This window comes from Phyllostomus discolor, chromosome 7 (assembly GCF_004126475.2).
Source record: "Phyllostomus discolor isolate MPI-MPIP mPhyDis1 chromosome 7, mPhyDis1.pri.v3, whole genome shotgun sequence".
In the NCBI taxonomy this organism is placed as follows: domain Eukaryota; kingdom Metazoa; phylum Chordata; class Mammalia; order Chiroptera; family Phyllostomidae; genus Phyllostomus; species Phyllostomus discolor.
Genome location: NC_040909.2, coordinates 440905 through 458028, shown reverse-complemented (window position 1 = coordinate 458028; position 17124 = coordinate 440905). Strand labels below are relative to the sequence as shown.

The window sequence follows — 17124 nt, the reverse complement described above, 5'->3', positions numbered from 1 at the left end:
CTGTGCCCCTAGAGGCTGACGGAGTCGGGGACTCCGGGGCGAGGCCGGAGCCGCAGGTGGGATGCAGGTGCAGTGAGCAGGTGGGTGGCGGCGGAAGGCACCTGGCCGTGGATGACGGAGTTGGAGTCGTCCTGGCAGGTGCCTGTCGGTCAGCACCCGGGGCCCCGGGGAGGGGCCGCCCCTCGCCCCAGAGTGGATGGGAAGGAAACCCGGATCGGAGGGGGAGGTCCGTGCGTCCGGTCCCGTCCCAGTGTCTGGCGGCCCCAGTTCACAAGCGACGGATTCGCTGTCCACTCAGGTCACAGGCCCGCGTGACTCGCCTGGGGACGGGCAGCCCGCGCTGGGCCATGGCGCGCACCAGCAGGGAGCAAAGTGGTTTTGCCGTGTCGGGGGTTCATGGTCGTCGTCGTCTTTGCTCTGTGGTTTCTCTGTCACTGGGAGGAAGAGGGGCGTCTCCCCCCCGCGGGGAGCAGGCTCTCTGAGCCACGCAGGGCCCCGAACCCCCGTCCTCGAGGCTGCAGAGTGAACACGGAGGTGCTCCCCCTGCCCCCAGCGAGCGGCTCGGAAAAGGCCCAGAGAACGCAACCGGGCCCCGTGGGCAGGAAGGGGGCGCCCGTCGGCGCGTCTGACAGGATGTTCAGCTCTTCTGGGCCTCCCCTGGCATTTGAAACGCACCAGCCGGCTATTTCCGGAAAGGGCGTGTCCCTCACGTGCTGTTGCCTGTCCCGGGGGGGCAGGTTTCTCGCCGCGGCGGCCTCGGCTCGTTGTGCGTTCTGAGCGGCATTTAACACTCGGACGTCTGAACGCCTTTAAAAGGGGGAAATCAATGGCCCGCATTTCCTCCAGCTGCTAATGACCACGATGCGGACCAGGTTTGAGAAATGCGACCAGTTCTCCGTGTATCGTTTTGCACGTCGTCAGAAGCGGCTTCACAAGGCAGCGAGCACCGCAGGCCGGGGGCCCCTGTTTCTGCGACATCCCTGGGCCAGGCGCAGCTTGGGGACAGGGAAGAGCCACCGCCGCTGGGCGGGGCGGGCAGGTGGGAGGCCCGCGGGGGGCGGGGGGTTCGGGACGAGGGGACGGTTCCGCCCTCGGCTGCCGCGGGGTGGGCGCGGCCCCCCTGACCTGTGAAGACCCGCAGAGCCACACGCAGGGAAGGTGACTTACACTCTGGGCAGACACCTGGGCCCCCTCGCACAGCCACGTGCTCACAGTTCCGCCGCCACCTCCCTCCGATTCCTCGCGCGGCTTCACCCCCTGAAGGGCTCCCCGCGGGGCCCTTGGCCGTCTGGGAGACGTGGGGCCATCTGCTCAGTGAGATCGCTCGGGGCGGAGTCTGAACTTGCGCCTGTCGGCGGAGACCGGTCAGAGAGAGAGCAGCTGGGGCTGAGGCGGCCTGGCACCCCCCGCCCCACACCCCGAAGCTCTGCACTGGAGAAGGGGGACCCGTCGTCTGCGGAGCCGTGCCCCCCTGCGCCCCTCGCTGCTGCTGCCGCCTCACGGTTCCTGGCCCCCCCCCTCTCTGTCTCCCTCCTCTCAGGGGAGTCCCCTCTCCCTCACACATCCTGGTCACCGCACCCGTCCGCCCACCCCGCTCGTCCCCTCCGCCTCCCTCCCGTGCCCAGCCGCCCCTCCCGATGACCGGTGTGGGCGGGGCCAGCCTCAGGCCCCCGGCCTGTTGTGGCTCGGCGAGCCCTCCACGCCTCCCGCCCCCTTCCCTCCCGGTTTATCGCTAACCGCCGGCCTTTCCGGAACGAGTGAGGGTTGTGTGTCGTGCGTGTGAGGCCCCGGGTGAGGACCCGGGTCTGGCTGGATAGGGATCCGAGTCCTGGGTCTTGTCTGCAGGGAGGGACCCACGCTGTCCACTTGCTCATCCCACCCTCACGCAGCGTGGGGGCCATACCCAGCACTGCCATCTCGCACGTGTGAGCAAGATCCAGCACCAGCCCCCCCTGGGGCCCCACAGCGTGCGTGGGATGCGGGCCACCCGGCCACCAGCTGCACCCAGGTGACCTCGGAGCTCTGTGCACCGGGACACCTGGGGAGAGAACAGGGATGCTGTCAGCAATGGCCTCCAGGAATCTGAACATTGCCAGCTGTCCGCAGTCGGGGTGTCCACGAGGGGCCCGTGGGGAGACCAAGGAGAGGCTGTGTCCGGCCCTGGTTGGGGGCGGAGGGAGGGGCAGTGACCTCGGGGCTGCGTCTCGAAGGGTCTGTCTGTGCAGGTGAACAAACAGGCGAGAGAGAAGGGACAAGGGGCTGCGTAGCCTGGAGGGGAAAGGGCGCGGCTCTCTCAGGGTCCCACACGGTGACGAAGGTGAGATCTCCCCCAGATGGAGTCCGACTCCAGCCAGCGAGCTGGGAGCTGAGCCCCGGGCCGGGCAGGTGCAGACCCCCCTTCCTGCGGGTCCCTCGGCTCCCGGAGAATCCCCATGGCAGCCAGACTCCCTGGGTCCCAGGACAGCGAGCACTGGAGGGGGGTGGGCTGTGGCCACCGTGGGGAGCAGGGCCCGGCACTGCGGGGGGGCAGGCACCCAGGCGCACAGAGGGGCCGGGAGGACACTCACGTCGGGCGTCTTGAGGACGGCTTCCTGCAGGACGTGACTTCGGGCAGAGCGCTGGAAGGTCAGGCCGAGGTCAGCCACAGGCCAGGCCGGGGGCTGGAAGAACCACCTCCCAGGAGGAGCGGCGGCCGGAGCCCAGGCCTGGGCAGGGAGAGGATGGACTCCTGGAGCCAGGGGGGAGCCCGAATGCCTGAGGACCGCAGTGTCCCCAACGCTGTGTGCAAAGGGCCGTGACAGGAATCGAGGATGAGAGGGGCCGGGTCCCGGCGCGGGGCCCTCGGGGACCGCGACAAAATCATGGCTGCACCAGAAAGGGAGCCAGCGTCGGTGGAGGGGCGGACGCCGGCTGCGCCAGGGTCTGGCCAGGCGGGCACGGGCTGTGGTGTAGACGGAGGGCCGAAGAGACAGGAGGGCGCCCTGAGGCCGGCGAGGGGCGGCTGGGGGTCGGCGGCTTCTCGGAGGCCGGCCCGAGGGCGCCATGGAGGGAAGGAGGGGGCAGCTCCGATGCACGGCCCCCCGCCGGCGGTCACAGCGGGCGGTCGGATGCGCCTGCGGGACGCGGGTCCCCGTCGGTGTCGGTCTCCCCGGGTCGGGCACCTCCTCACCCCTCTGGTTTTCCAGAACGCGCCCAGGGCGTGGCAAGAACCCCGCAGGCGTTTGTGGAAGAGTCTTCCAGGCTTTCCTGCACCTGTCCCCACGCACCTATCGTTTTCTTGTTTAATTCACTGCTGCCGTTCCTCAGAAACGTGTGAGACTGATTTCTCTATAGATTTCTACCTGAGGCTTCCTATCAGCAGTGGGGGGTGCCATTCTAGTGTGCACCCCCTCCTGCAGCCCTCAGCCGCACTCGGGGCGGGTGGAGGGACGGGGGGGACGGACGTGGGGAGGGACAGGGGGACGGACTTGGGGCCCGGCCGCGGCACATCCGACTTACGGCCTGCTGTGCGCACTCCCGTGCTCCGTCACCGAGCGGGAGGTCTCGCTGCCTGACACCCTCAGAAACTCCGCTGTGTGGCTGGACTCCCCCTGCCCGGTCTCCTCTGTGGTATGTTGAGGTTCTGTCTTCACGCAGCCGTCGTGGCTGAGCGGTTTCTGTGGGAAGACCAGAGCCTTTGGCCCTTCGTGGGCCTGTGATCCCGAAAACCCCTGTAATTGGGTTCGAATGTATGAGAATTGATTTTGTTTCTGAAAAAAGTGTTTACCCAGCCTTTGACACTCAAATGCTAAGGAAAGAGACATCTTGAACTCTGACTTAAGACTTTGTTAGGCACCTAAGTTTTCATGCTATGTGTTAATTTACTTAACTGGGAAGTTCATGGTGTTTGAAAAGCACCCGTACAATTGATGCCCGAGGCTGCTCCAGGGGAAGAATTGCACCCACGGTCCGAACCCTCAGTGCAGACCCAGAGCCTTCTGCTCACGGAGGAGCCGGTTCCACAACCCGAGGTGCCGGAGGAGGCAGCGGTCAGGGGCGCACGAGTCCTCCTGGCCACGGGGTGCCGGCACGCCTGCCTGCTGGGGGGGCACCGTGAGGAGAGGATGCTAACTCGGCCCCTGAAAGACAGTGCGAGGCCTGATGAGACCCACGGGCGTCTTTGAGCACATAGAGACTCGGAACCCTTGACCCACAGACAGACCACCCCTCTCTTAGCTGACTTCCGTGAATCTGTTTTTAATGACCTCGCAGTGGAACTGACCTCAAGGTCGTGCCCCGTGTCAGCAGCCCAAACCCGCTCCTTCCGGGCCCCTGAGCTGGTGAGGTTCCCCGTTTGGGTGCGGTGCCAGCTGGCACAGCACACCTGGCGGTGTGGTCGCAGGTGAGCTGCACCCCAGGGTGGTGGGCCCAGGAAGGGGGCAGCCCTGCAGTGATGGGGCTCTGACCCCCCAGAGGCAGGTCTGGCTCCTGCCTGGAGAGAAGCATCCCCAGGCGTCTGTGCAGCTCGGGGGCTGGCCCCGCGCACCCCACGTGCCCGGCTCCGGGGCGGCAGGTCTGCACCGGCTCCCGGTGTAGGGCAGGCAACGAAGCCGGAGGTTCCACCCTCGAGGGTCTGACTCGTGAGCCCGTCACGGGGCAGAGAACATCAGTGTCAAGTTCGGAGCCCCCTTTGGACCTAAACCAGCGTTTCCTCCGAGGTTCACTGTGCGTGAGCCGTCCGGACGGGTTTCCTAGTAACGTGTGTTCTCACCGCCTCGCGTGCCCGGGCACTCAGAGCCTCGGCAGGTTGTCTGCTGCTGCGTGAGGGTTTGACCGTGTCCCCAACGGGCTGCTGCCTGGGTCTCGCGAACTGCTTAGGAGAATAGCTTTATAAAACCCTTAAAACGAGAAATGTCCTCTAAGGGGCCTTTCGGATCTCAGTTATTTCAGAAAGAAAAACCACCGCGTCACTGTCCCATAAATCTGGCTCCTGGCGTGTCTGGCACGCTGGGCAGCCCTGGAAAGGTGTCCCGGGAGTCGTGACACCGTCCCTTTGTTGCCGGTGCTCACGGACGTGCGGGACTGTCCGTGGGCTGCGAGACGCGCCACACCGTGGCTCGGACCCCGGGTGCCGGTCCCGTGGGGAGTGTCGGTGGCCTGGCGCTCACCCACGCAGGGTCCCCGACTGCTGTACCTTCTCTGCTGCCCTTGTCCTTGAAATCTTCCAGCCCATACATCACGTGGCTGATGCAGACGAGTTTGGGGGAGGAAAGCCCAGAGCGGGGGTGGCTGAGAGATGAGGGTTCCGACGCCCTTCTCCTCGGAGCCAGCGGCCCCTGACCTCGGGGCTGTTACCACCCGGCATCCGAGGTTCCGGTGCCGTTCACCGACTTCCGTCTGCCCTGCACACCTGCCGTCATCACCCCCGTTACCCCTGCACTGGGGGTGCGTCTCCCACCGGCAATCGTAAGCATCCGTCTCTTAGAAGATGTACTCAGAGAGCAGAGCCCAGCGTGGCCGCGTTGGTTCCCACCCGGCTGTGCCATCAGGGTGAGCCCGCCCCCACCAGGCTCCCGAGGCCCAGAGCCGTGACTGGCGGCTCAGGTCACACCGACAGTCGCGGTGAAGCCGGCACACAGGCTGGGGGACAGGGGTCTCCGGGATTCCGCCTCTCATGCCCAGCACTCCACATGGTCGGTCCCCTTGACAAGCACGGAGTGCTGAGCCCCAGGTGCTGCTGCGGGTCGTGCAGGTGACGGAGTTAGAGGAATGGGGAGACAGTGAAGGGGGGCGACGAGGGGTGACAGGGATCCTCGGGTGGGGCTGCGGGCGGGCGGGCGGCTGGCCTTCCTCGTTCTTGCTTCTCAGCTTGAGTGACGCCTATTCTGAGAGGCTCTCCTGCGGCCGCCACCCCCTGGGTGTCCCCCCGCCCCCCGTGTCCCCAGAGCAGGCCTCACGGGCGGGACCCCACCTGGGCACCTGTGGGGGGAGGGACTCCCTGCACCGCCCGGGGCCTGCCCCCCGGCAGGTGGGCTCCTGCCCGGCTCAGAGCACCCAGCACCCATGGGTTCCTCACTGATGACTCGGATGCCAGAGCCGCAGGAGCCCAACAGGGAGCCCGGCTTCTGAGCAGAAGCCCCCGGCGACCACGCCAGCCTCTCCCGTCAAAGTCTGGGTTTCTCCGGCCGCACACGCCTCCTCCAGGCTCCTAAGGACAGGCCAGCGGGTTTCCTATTTCTGGTACACGGTTTCCAGCTGAAGATAAACAGTCTCGTATCTGCTTTCTCCAAACCTCCACGGCGTGTGTTTCGGAGAGTACTTCACACTTACTTGATGGGAGAATCCGCCGGGTCCGGCCCACTGTCCAGTGGTGCTGGGGCAGGTCCTGGCGGGGCGTGGGGGCGGGCGGCGGGAGTCGGAGCCCCGGCAGGTGCACGGGAAACGTCGTTTCCTCGTCTCCATTTCCTGAAGGCGACAGCTGGCCTCGCGGCCTTGAAAGGGACAGCCTGAGGCAGCACTTGTGCTTACAACCTTGCTGCGTGTTCGGGGGGATGTGCCTGCCGGGCCTTCACTGGTCCAATCTGCGTTTCCTCCAGAATTTCTCTTTTGAAAGACGGAGGCCTCAGGATAGCCAACGTGACCAAGGCGGACGCGGGGACCTACACCTGCTTCGCCGAGAACCGGTTCGGGAGAGCCAACGACTCCACGCGGCTGGTGGTCACAGGTGGGTGTGCGGGCAGGGTGCTGTGGGGCGCCACCAGGCGGAGGGGGCGGTCTCAGTGGGCCGGGCCCCGTGGAGAAGGGGGCCGGCGAGTCTCGGAGAGAAGGAGCGGAGACGAGTGAGGGAAACCGCCGAGCTGCAGGCAGGCGGCGAGGGCGGACGAGGGCGGACGTAGGAAAGAAGGGGCAGGGAGGGCGCGGCCAGCAGGTGGGAGGAAACTGGGAGGGTTTGGGAGGCGGGAGGGATGGAGAGAGTGGGGGGAGGAGGAGGGGAGGGCGCGGGGGGCAGATGCCACCTCCACCGATACTGCTGCTGCTGCCACTGCTGCTGCCGAGCGGAGGGAGCGGGGAGAGGGGGGCCGTGGGGAGGGGAGACCGTGGGAGCCTTCACGGGGCAGATGGGCTCCGACTTAGACCAGCACATATGTACATATCCACAGACTTAGGTCAGCACATGCATGTGCATGTCCAAACATACACTCTTAGGCCATCACGTGTGTGTGCCCAAACATACATGCTCTTAGACCAGCATGTGTGCATGTCCAAACACACACGTTCTGACAGACCAGCCCATGTGTGTGCATGCCCAAACACATGCTCCAACTTAGATGAGCACGTATGTATGTCCAAACACACACTCTCTTAGACCGGCACATACGTGTGCATGTCCAAACACACACACCCTGACCTAGACCAGCGATCTGCCGGTGGAAGCCATGTCCACCGAAACACAGTGGTGACGCTCTGCCCCGAACCCCGTCCCCCCAGAGCCCACGCGGATCACGGTGGCGCCGCCTGACATGGACGTGGCCGTGGGCGAGAGCGTGCTCCTGCCCTGCCAGGCGCGGCACGACCCGCTGCTGCACGCGACCTTCACCTGGTACTTCAACGGGGCCCTGGCGGACGTCGGCCGGGCCGGGTCCCACCTGGAGAAGGTCGGCGGGGTAAGTCGTGGGCCCCTCCTGCTCCCTGAGGACTCGAGACTCCGGCCCCGTGGGTGCAGAGGCCGCTGACCGCACATCTGGGCGGCCCCAGAAACGCCGTCACCCGCGTGACCCAGGGCTCCCAGGTCTGTCAGGACCCAACGGCGTCCTGGGAACCACCTGGACGTGAGCACGTCTGCCGCCACCTGGAGTGTGTGGTTCCAGTGCAACGTGGCGTCCGAGACCCGCCGTCCCGGGCGGCTCTGTCGGGGGCCGCCCACGCCCACGGGAGGAACGACGTCCACACACACACGGTGTCCACCGCCCGAGAACAGGCTGGCCAGGCAGCACCTCGGTCTCAGTGAGCCCCGCCCCCTCCACAGGGCCCCGCGGCGGCCCCCACGCGAGCGGCGGCACTGCCGTGACCCGGGCACACAGGCCGAGGGTCTGAAACGTGTTTTCACCCGCCGGGCGCTGCCGGGCTGCGGAGGGCCGTCATCGAGACTCCAGCAGAACACAGGTGCTGTCCGGTGCTCCGTCGTCTCCTCCTCCGTGACGGTCCCGCCGACCGGGAATCGGTCGGGAAGGCCAGTTGGTTGGAGCATCATCCGGGTACGCTGAGGGTGCAGGTTCGACTCCCCGTCAGGACACAGGCAAGAGCCAACCAACGAGTGTGTCCATGAGTGGAGCAGCAGATCGATGTTTCTCTCCACCTGCCTGTCTCTCTCTCCAATCAATCAGTCAGTAAATAAGTTCAAATAAAAAGAAGTGCAGTTTCAAGGAGGGGTTCAGACTTTGCGGAGAACCAACCTCGAGGCAGTGCCTGGTGCTGGTGATGCACCGTCTCCCGGAGGCTGCAGCCCGACCAGCACGTTGCAGAGGAGGGTCCGAGAACCAGCCGCACCCACCGGTCGGGGGTCACCGCCGGTCAGGGGGTCACCACCAGTCGGGGGTCACCACAGGCCAAGACATGATCAGAGCAGCCGGGACCTGTGTTCGGACTCACCCAGGAGCCCGGGTCCCACTGCCTGCAATGGTGGACTGCCTGTTCCCCCTTTCCTTGTATCTTCTGCACAGTTTCTAGAATTTTCTGTGCCCCTCCCGCCATGCGGTGCTGCAGACTTTCTGGGAGCTCTCTGCTCTGGAGAGACCACTTGTGGGAAACGGGGGCGAGTCCGACAAGGGCAATGACCGGGGGACCACACAGCCCCAGACAGGGAGGAGGCCAGTCCCAGCCGGTCCTGGCTGGTCCTGCAGTGCGGGTGCCGGTGTCCTTAGCAGCGTCCCTGAGGCGTTACTCATGTGCCCCACGGAGCAGCGACTCCACGTGAGCAGCCGAGTGTTGGGGCACAGTCACCAAATTCTGCCTCGGTCACCAAAGTCGACTGCAGGGTGTTTTAATTCCTTCAGAAAGAGGCCTCACGCCCGTTGCCCAGAACCACCCCACTGCCAGCTGCAGGCCTCCACCCTGCGTGTGTCTGCGTGTGTCTGCGTGTCCGCCCGCTGGGCGTTTCCTGCACACACGGCCCGGAGTGCCGGCAGTGGCCTGGCCTTGGGGTTGAATGCAGACGGCGTGCACGGGACGGGGGACCACCACCAGGATTGTGCCTTTGCTCACGGAGCTCAGCGCCGTCCCGAGACAGAAGGGCCCCCCAGCCTGTCGTCTCCCCCGTGTCGGAGGCTGTGGGTGTGTCTGTGACGTCTCCATGTCTAAGGAAAGTGGTTGGTTTTCTCGTTGGCTCAGATCTCTCCCTCCCGTTGGGGTGGAGCCGTGACGCCCAGCTGCTTTGGTGCTGACCGGCAGTGAGCCGGGGGGACGCACCCAGGGTGCATTGGGCGGGGGGCGGGGGTGCACTCACTGGCCTTTCCATCGCTGCGCTGAAGTTGTCACGCTGGCTGAGGGTTCATGCCCCAGTTGCAGAAGGGAATCCGTTCGCTTTCCCAGACGTGGTGCTTCATGGGGCCCTCTAACTGATGCGACCATGGACGCGGAAGGGAAGGATGAACGGTTCATTTACGGCGATTTAAAACGTGGCCGTCAACATCAGGAACTTTTTTATTAACAGTAAAAACTGATTTTTAAACTGTGTTTCTTACATGGACTTTGAAACTTCAGATCAAGCTTTTCACCAGAAAATAGTCTAATGGTCGCCGACCTTCACACCAAACCTGGTCCCCGTTCCCTTCGGGGAACCTGGGAGAGGGAAAGGGGGCCCCCGGGAAGCGTGGGGACAGCCGTGGGGTGCCCCCCCCCGTCTGCGGTCGTGGCCGATCAGCCTGCGCCCTCCTGGGCTCACACTGGGCTGCTGGGGGGAAGGGGGGTGTCCGGGCCAGACTTGGGGGTTTTTGTTACAGTCACTCAGAACAGCTCTGCAGGGAGGAGTGTTGATGAGCAAGTCCCCCTCCCTCACTGTCGGCCCCCCGTCAGACTTGTGGGGGGAGCCGGGGGCGGGGGGAAGCCGGGGTGAGGGACCGCCTCACACACAGCCTGACCCCCGATGCAGCAGAAGGGCAGGGAGGGGGGCCCGGAGGGGGTGCACACCCAAGTTTTGCGACAGGGGCGGCAGCGACGGCCCCGCCCACACACGTGCTTCCCGACGCCAGGTGCACTCCTCTTCGGGGGACACTCTCAGGGGGAGCGGCGGGGTCGGACTCCTGCGAACGTCCCGTCGTCTAGGCAACGAAACAGCTTCCAAAACAGCTTCCGGAGTGGCCGCCCGGTCCACACACCCACTCCCCCCGCCCGCCCCCCCCAGCGACAACAAGGCTGGTGGCCCCACGTTGGGAAGGAGACCCCCAGGGCCCCCTTCACTCTGGGCTCCTGCACGGGGTCCGTGCCGGGGGAGGTCGCTTCACCTCTGCTCAGTGAGCTTCCCGGGTCCGAGAAAACAACTCACTCACTCCCAGGCACGCGGATCCCTGTGCCCTGCGTGGGCTCCCCGCCCTGAAGCCGCGCGGAGAGACGACAGCGTGAGGGAGGGAGCCACGGGGAGAGGAACAGCGCCGGTGGGCTTTCCTGGGAGGGGGGACACGGAGGGGGGCGTCGCTCCTGGTTTTGGCTGCGTTTTCCTCGCCTGGGCTCCCCCGTCCAATGCCACGCCGGTGCTGGAGGAGTGATCAGCGGCCCCTACCGTCGCCGTGTGGCCCTGAGCCCCTCCCTCTCCCCGCTGCGCGGTGTGAAAGGTCACGACATCCCGTCTCCCCGGAATCGACCCCACCGCATTTCCGCAGGACACTGGTCTGGTGTGTCCACCAGCTGGCGATGACGTCCCTCCGGCCTCCAGCCAAACAGAGTGAAGAAGCAGAGCCGTGTGCCCGGAAGGGGCCGCTCCGCTCCCAGGACACGCAGGAAGCCGTGTCCCGGTCCCCAGGGCCCAGCGCCCCCCAAACTGCTGAACGACCCTTCAGGGAAGAAGGGGACTGCTGGTGGCGACGACGGTGCCTCGGTCGCGTTTAGCAGCAACATTCCCGCTTCTCCGGACACAGAGATTTCTCCAGAAGTTGGAATCCAGCTGCTGTGAGCGGACGGAGCCCCTGGAACCTGCAGACCCCCTGAAGGGGCAGCAAGCAGGGAAGGGTCTGTTTGGGGACACATTCCTAAACCCCGCTGAGGGGGAGACAGAGGCGGGGAGGGAGAAACCAGGTTCAGCGTGGCAGCAATGACATTGCTAAGAGCTCCTGGATTATCATCGAATGACGGCCACCAATCACCTTGCATCTGCCTCCTCCCGGGACTCGGGGGGCCAGCCTGCAGGGAGGGTGCGGCCCGTGGGGCGGCCTGAGGGTGGGGGCGGCCATCACAGAGCTGCCCCTCGGGAGACCGTAGGGGCTGCCTCGGAGCTGGGCGGCAGCACCCATCTGTCCCTGGGCCCTAGGGAAACTGAGTCACACTCCCTTTTTCGTAAATAAGATACACACAGATACACAGTTGCTTCCTCACCTGCACCAACTTAGAGATGTTCCCGTGAGTGGTCGCCTGGAAACGGCTTTGCTTTCCGAACCGTTTTACTCCAACCCCTGTTGTGACTGATGTGTGGTGCCGGCCTGCGGTCAGTCATTCTGTGAACGTGGTTCCACGTCCTTCTAAGACGAGGGCCGTTTGAGCTGAGCTCCGAAAGCCCAGCACGTGGGCCCCAATGACCAGCACGGAGGCACCGGGAGCCCCTCGGTGGACGGCCGGTCCCTGCAGGGCCGGAAACGTTCTGATCCCCCCGTGTGAGGGGTTCATGTGGACGGTGCCTGTGTTCTGCGGTGAAGCGCAATCCAGCACCCTTAGGTGTGCGAGTGCCGGTGTGGCTGGACCCCGGCAGCCCCTGCCCTGCGGCCGCCTCTCCCCCGAGACCGGCAGGCTCCCCCCTCTCCTCGGGAGGTCTGTGCAGAGGTGGGGCGCGGAGCAGAGAGGGAGCGGGTGCTGAGCATGGGTCTGCAGACGAGGGTCGCCCGGCGGAAGGAAACGACTCTGGGACTGTGACCCCTGCCCCCGTTTGTCCTTGGAACCGGCAATGCCCAGAGGCCGCCCGGCCCCTCTGCAGCCGGCCGGGGTTTCACCGGCTCCCATGTCCCCACGTTCCATCGGGCCCGGCTTCCTCCGTCTCCCCCACGCAGTCTCCTTACAGGGTGCAGGCTCCACCCCGGGGTGGGGGGAGCCACCCACAGCCCTCAGGGTGCTCTGGGCCTGCGAAGCCGAGGGTGCTCAGCGCGTGTCTGCCCCACAGAGCTCGTCGGGCGACGTGTTGATCCGGAACGTGCAGCTGCAGCACGGCGGGCAGTACGTCTGCGTGGTGCAGAGCGGCGTGGACAGCGTGTCGTCGGCCGCCGACCTCGTGGTCCGAGGTAGCCCTCCACGCCCTCCGCGTGTGGTTTCCCGTCTCGCCCGAGCCCCCCCGATGCGGGAATCTCGGGATAGGGGGGGAGCCCACGGGTTCAGATATCGATTAGTCCCCCTCCCCCCCCCCCTGAGAATGTGGCAGCACCGTCGGGGAGGGTGCGGGTCCACAGGAATGGCACTGTCGGCGCTGCCCTCACACAGGCTCCCGCTGACAAGCGATCACAGCCGCTGCCTGGCTGGTGTGAGCTGTCAGTCACGCAGCGGTCGTGTGTGCTGTGCAAGGGAACAGTGATGGTGCATGTGAGCATGTGCGTGCACAAGTGTGTGCATGTGTGCATGATTCTGAGTGGGTGTGTGTGCACTCATGTGTGCGTGTGTACACATCTGCATATGCACACGTGTGTGCGCACCTGTGTCTGCATGTGTGCGAGTGAGCCAGGCAGGATCTGGCCTCCCAGGATGCCCGAGGCTACGGATCGGAGCTGCTGTCCGAGGTGCTGACTTGCTCCTGGGCTGGACTGGGTGGGACCCCGGCCCCAGACAGCAAAGCAGCCCCGGCAGCCGGGCCGCCCGAGTCCTCCCCGTGAGCGGGCGGAGGGGCCGGCTGCACAGCCAAAGGAGAGGGCGCTGCATGTGGGTAGGAGCGGGAGTCCCGAGTGGGGCCCAGAGCTGGCGCCGTGTGCCGTCGAGGGGTGCTCTGACCTCGGAGTTACTGCCTCACCTTCTGATTGAAGCTCTAACCACAGACGTGTGTGGGGGGAGGGGGGGGGGCTTCATCACAGGTGAGTGGGCCCGTCCGGGTGGTTTGAGATCGGGGCCCCCGGCGTGCTCTCCCCTTTGGTGGTGGAGGAGGACGGCGTGCAGGGACGGCCCCCCGCCGACGGGCCCCGCCTCCCGCAGGCCCCCCCGGGCCGCCCGAGGGCGTGAAGGTGGATGAAACCACGGACACCACCGCCCGGCTGTCCTGGAGAGAAGGAGCCGACAACCACAGCCCCGTCACGTCCTACTCCGTCCAGGCGAGGACGCCGTTCTCCGTGGGCTGGCAGGCCGCCACAACAGGTACGGGGCAGGCGGACGCCGCCGGCACCGGGCAGCGCGCTGCGGTGGGTCCCCGCCGAGCGCCGAGGGCGGGCCCTCACCCTCTGACCCGCCCCGCGCAGTGCCCGGGCTGCTCGACGGGAACACGCGAACGGCCACGGTGGTCGAGCTGAGCCCCTGGGTGGAGTACGAGTTCCGGGTCGTGGCCAGCAACAGACTCGGAGGCGGAGAGCCCAGTTTACCCTCAGAAAAAGTAAGAACCGAAGAGGCAGGTTAGTGTTCCGTTTCCTGAGTAACGGGGTGGCAGGTCCCCCGGGCGCGGGTCCCCTGTCCCTTGGTGCCCAGGCCCGCGGGGTCCCGCCGCAGCGGTGCACCGTGGCGATGACCCGACCCCCCGCGGCAGGACTGGGGACGGCCGGGCGGCGTGTGTCAGAGACCTGCTGCCGTGTGGCGTGTCCGGGAGTCCCGTGCACCACGGTGTTTGTCAGTGCACGCTGAGCGAGCACAGTGTCGTCCCCGGCGGTGACAAGCACCCCCGGCCCAGTCACTCTGCGGATGGGGGAGGTGCCGTTTGCCCAGACGGGGGCGCTGGCAGGGGGGAGGGCAGTGACGCCGGGGAGCCAGCAGCTTGGGGACGCGCGGAGGCTGTCACTGAGGGGCCCGTTTTGGCCCCGTGCGTGTTCCGTTAGGAGGGAGTCATCCATGTTGTCCACGTGGGGAGGCTGCTCGTGGCAGCCGTCAGGCCAGCTCACAATCACAGAAGCGTCTGAGCATCACAGCTGTGCCCGGTGTCACGTCACGGAGGCGTCTGGGCGGACCAGGAGGCTTTCCCTGCGCAGTCTGTGATGTTAGGTGGTATTAAGTAAAATGATGTTTCAAATACAGTTCTCCCGTCAGTGAGAGCTGTGAATAGAGCCACGTAGGAGTCATGGCACAGGTCTCAGCAATTTCAACGATGCCATTTTACTGGGAATGACACGGATCAATTGGTGCCAGGTGTTGGGGATGCAGGGGACCTTGTCTGAGTGGTGCTGCCCTCACTCACGTGACCCATGGAGGGCGTGTCTTCTGTGGGCTTTGCACTTTCTCGACACCGTGGGCACAGCGGGGCCCGACCGGATGGCAGGGATCCAGCGTTCTCGCAGTGCCCGGGGCTCCCCAGCCCAAAGCCTCCCGGCCCGTGAGAGCGCGGCGTCTGGCTGAGGGTCGGGAAGGGCAGCGGGTCACAGGGCGGGAGGGTGCGGTCTGGGCATGTGTGTGTACAGCCACCACTGGGTCGAGGGTGGCATCGTCCTCGGATGGTCCCCGGGGAGTCACGTTCCTCATGTTATGGCTCCTCAGCCGTTCGCTCTCACTGTTTGAAACTTCGATGACGTCACGCAAACACAAATGATGCGACGGTGCCCTAGAGACAGACACAGCTGACCCTGAACAGGGCGAGCACGGACCCCGCCCAGTCGATAGCCGGGGTGGGACTCCCCGGGTGGAATCCCCAACAACTGCAGCTGCATGGCAGCTCCCACTGGGGATTGTGGGCGGCTGCAAAGCACGAGGGAGCTCCCCGCGGCTGAGGGAGGTGGTAGATGGGTGCGCACAGCCGGCCCCCTGCACCCGCAGACACCCTGACCACAGTCAGAAACAGCCCAGGGCTCAGGGAGGACAACCGTGTCCGAGCCCGCGTTGTTCCCGGGTCAGCTGTGCACACACATAAGTGCACGCATCGCCGATAGACTCACACACACGTGTAAAATGTGCCGGCGATGAGATTGCTTCAAACACCAGACATGAGCCAGAGGGCGTCTCCTCGCAGGGCCTCACCCCGTCTCTCTCGCCCTCAGCTCCAGAGGTGCCCCCTTCCGAGGTCAGCGGCGGAGGCGGGAGCCGGTCCGAGCTGGTGATAACCTGGGACGTAAGTGTCGGCCGCCCCACCCGCTCCCCGCTCCCCGGGCCTCCCGGAGACCGGGGCTGTGGTTCCGCCAGCAGCTCATGCTCTCAAAGCCCGCCCTGTGCTGAGCACAGTTCCGACCCTTTTGCATATTTTTAAGTTGCATCCTTGCAACAACTTATAGATGAGACACCAAGGCACAGAGTTGTTAAATAATTTGCCTGCGGCCACTGGGCTGGCAGACCAAAGGGAGAGTCGGGTCCTGGCTGTGGACTGTCCAGCTGGCCCTGCAGGTCTCTGCACAGCTGCCACGCCACCGCCGGGGACAGCCCCCTGCAGGGGACACAGCCCCCACGGGTGCCGGCAGGGGCCAGCCTCCTGGTGTCCTCACAGCGGCTGCTTCATGTGACAATCAGGGGCCGTTTCAATGAGCACATTAAAGCCAGGAGGCACTAACTGCACTCATCTGTGTTATCTGAAGACGTTGTTGAAAAAGTGAAAGTGCAGAGATCATGATGGAGGGGGTTTTGACACGATGCAGACACAGCTTGGAGTTTGACACCTTGTTTTACTTCCTGGTTTCCTAGTTTTACTTTGGGGCTTAATTACCCTATCAGTGTGGGGACTAGATGGTTCCTAGTTGGCATGAGAGAGGAGTTATCCACTCATCATCACCATCATCACCACCACCATCACCACCATCATCATCATCACCATCATCATCATCATCATCACCATCATCATCCTCACCATCACCACCATCATCACCACCATCACCATCATCACCATCACCACCATCATCATCACCATCATCATCACCACCATCATCATCACCATCATCATCATCACCATCATCACCATCACCACCATCATCACCACCACCATCACCACCATCATCATCATCACCACCACCATCATCATCACCATCATCATCCTCACCATCACCACCATCATCACCACCATCACCATCATCATCATCACCATCATCACCATCACCACCATCATCATCACCACCATCACCATCATCACCACCACCATCACCATCATCACCATCATCATCACCATCACCACCATCATCATCACCATCATCATCATCATCACCATCATCACCATCACCACCATCATCACCACCATCACCATCATCACCATCACCACCATCATCATCACCATCATCACCATCACCACCATCATCATCACCATCATCATCATCACCATCACCACCATCATCATCACCACCATCACCATCATCACCACCACCATCACCATCACCATCATCATCACCATCATCACCATCATCACCACCACCATCATCATCATCACCATCATCACCACCACCACCATCACCACCATCATCATCCTCACCATCACCACCATCATCACCACCATCACCACCATCATCACCATCACCACCATCATCACCACCACCACCATCATCACCATCACCACCATCATCACCACCACCATCACCATCATCACCACCACCATCATCATCACCATCATCATCCTCACCATCACCACCATCATCACCACCATCACCACCATCATCACCATCATCACCACCACCATCACCACCATCATCATCATCACCATCACCACCATCATCACCATCACCACCATCATCACCACCACCATCACCACCACCATCATCACCATCACTATCACCACCATTATCACCATCATCATCACCACCACCATCACCATCGTCCAGAGCTCAGACTGGGGCTCGGGGAGGCTCCGAGGTCCCCAGGGCC

The 17124-nt window shown here is 64.3% G+C and overlaps 1 protein-coding gene across 1 annotated transcript in view; it reads left to right on the top strand.

The window, feature by feature from the left end:
• LOC114501801 (contactin-3-like) overlaps positions 1–17124 on the top strand; it is a 112401-nt gene that overhangs the window by 83163 nt on the left and 12114 nt on the right. The window contains exons 12-17 of the mRNA XM_036031499.1: positions 6576–6703; positions 7468–7643; positions 12338–12455; positions 13351–13509; positions 13611–13760; positions 15327–15397. Of these exons, the coding sequence (XP_035887392.1) occupies positions 6576–6703; positions 7468–7643; positions 12338–12455; positions 13351–13509; positions 13611–13760; positions 15327–15397 (802 nt within the window). The remainder of the gene's footprint in view (positions 1–6575; positions 6704–7467; positions 7644–12337; positions 12456–13350; positions 13510–13610; positions 13761–15326; positions 15398–17124) is intronic.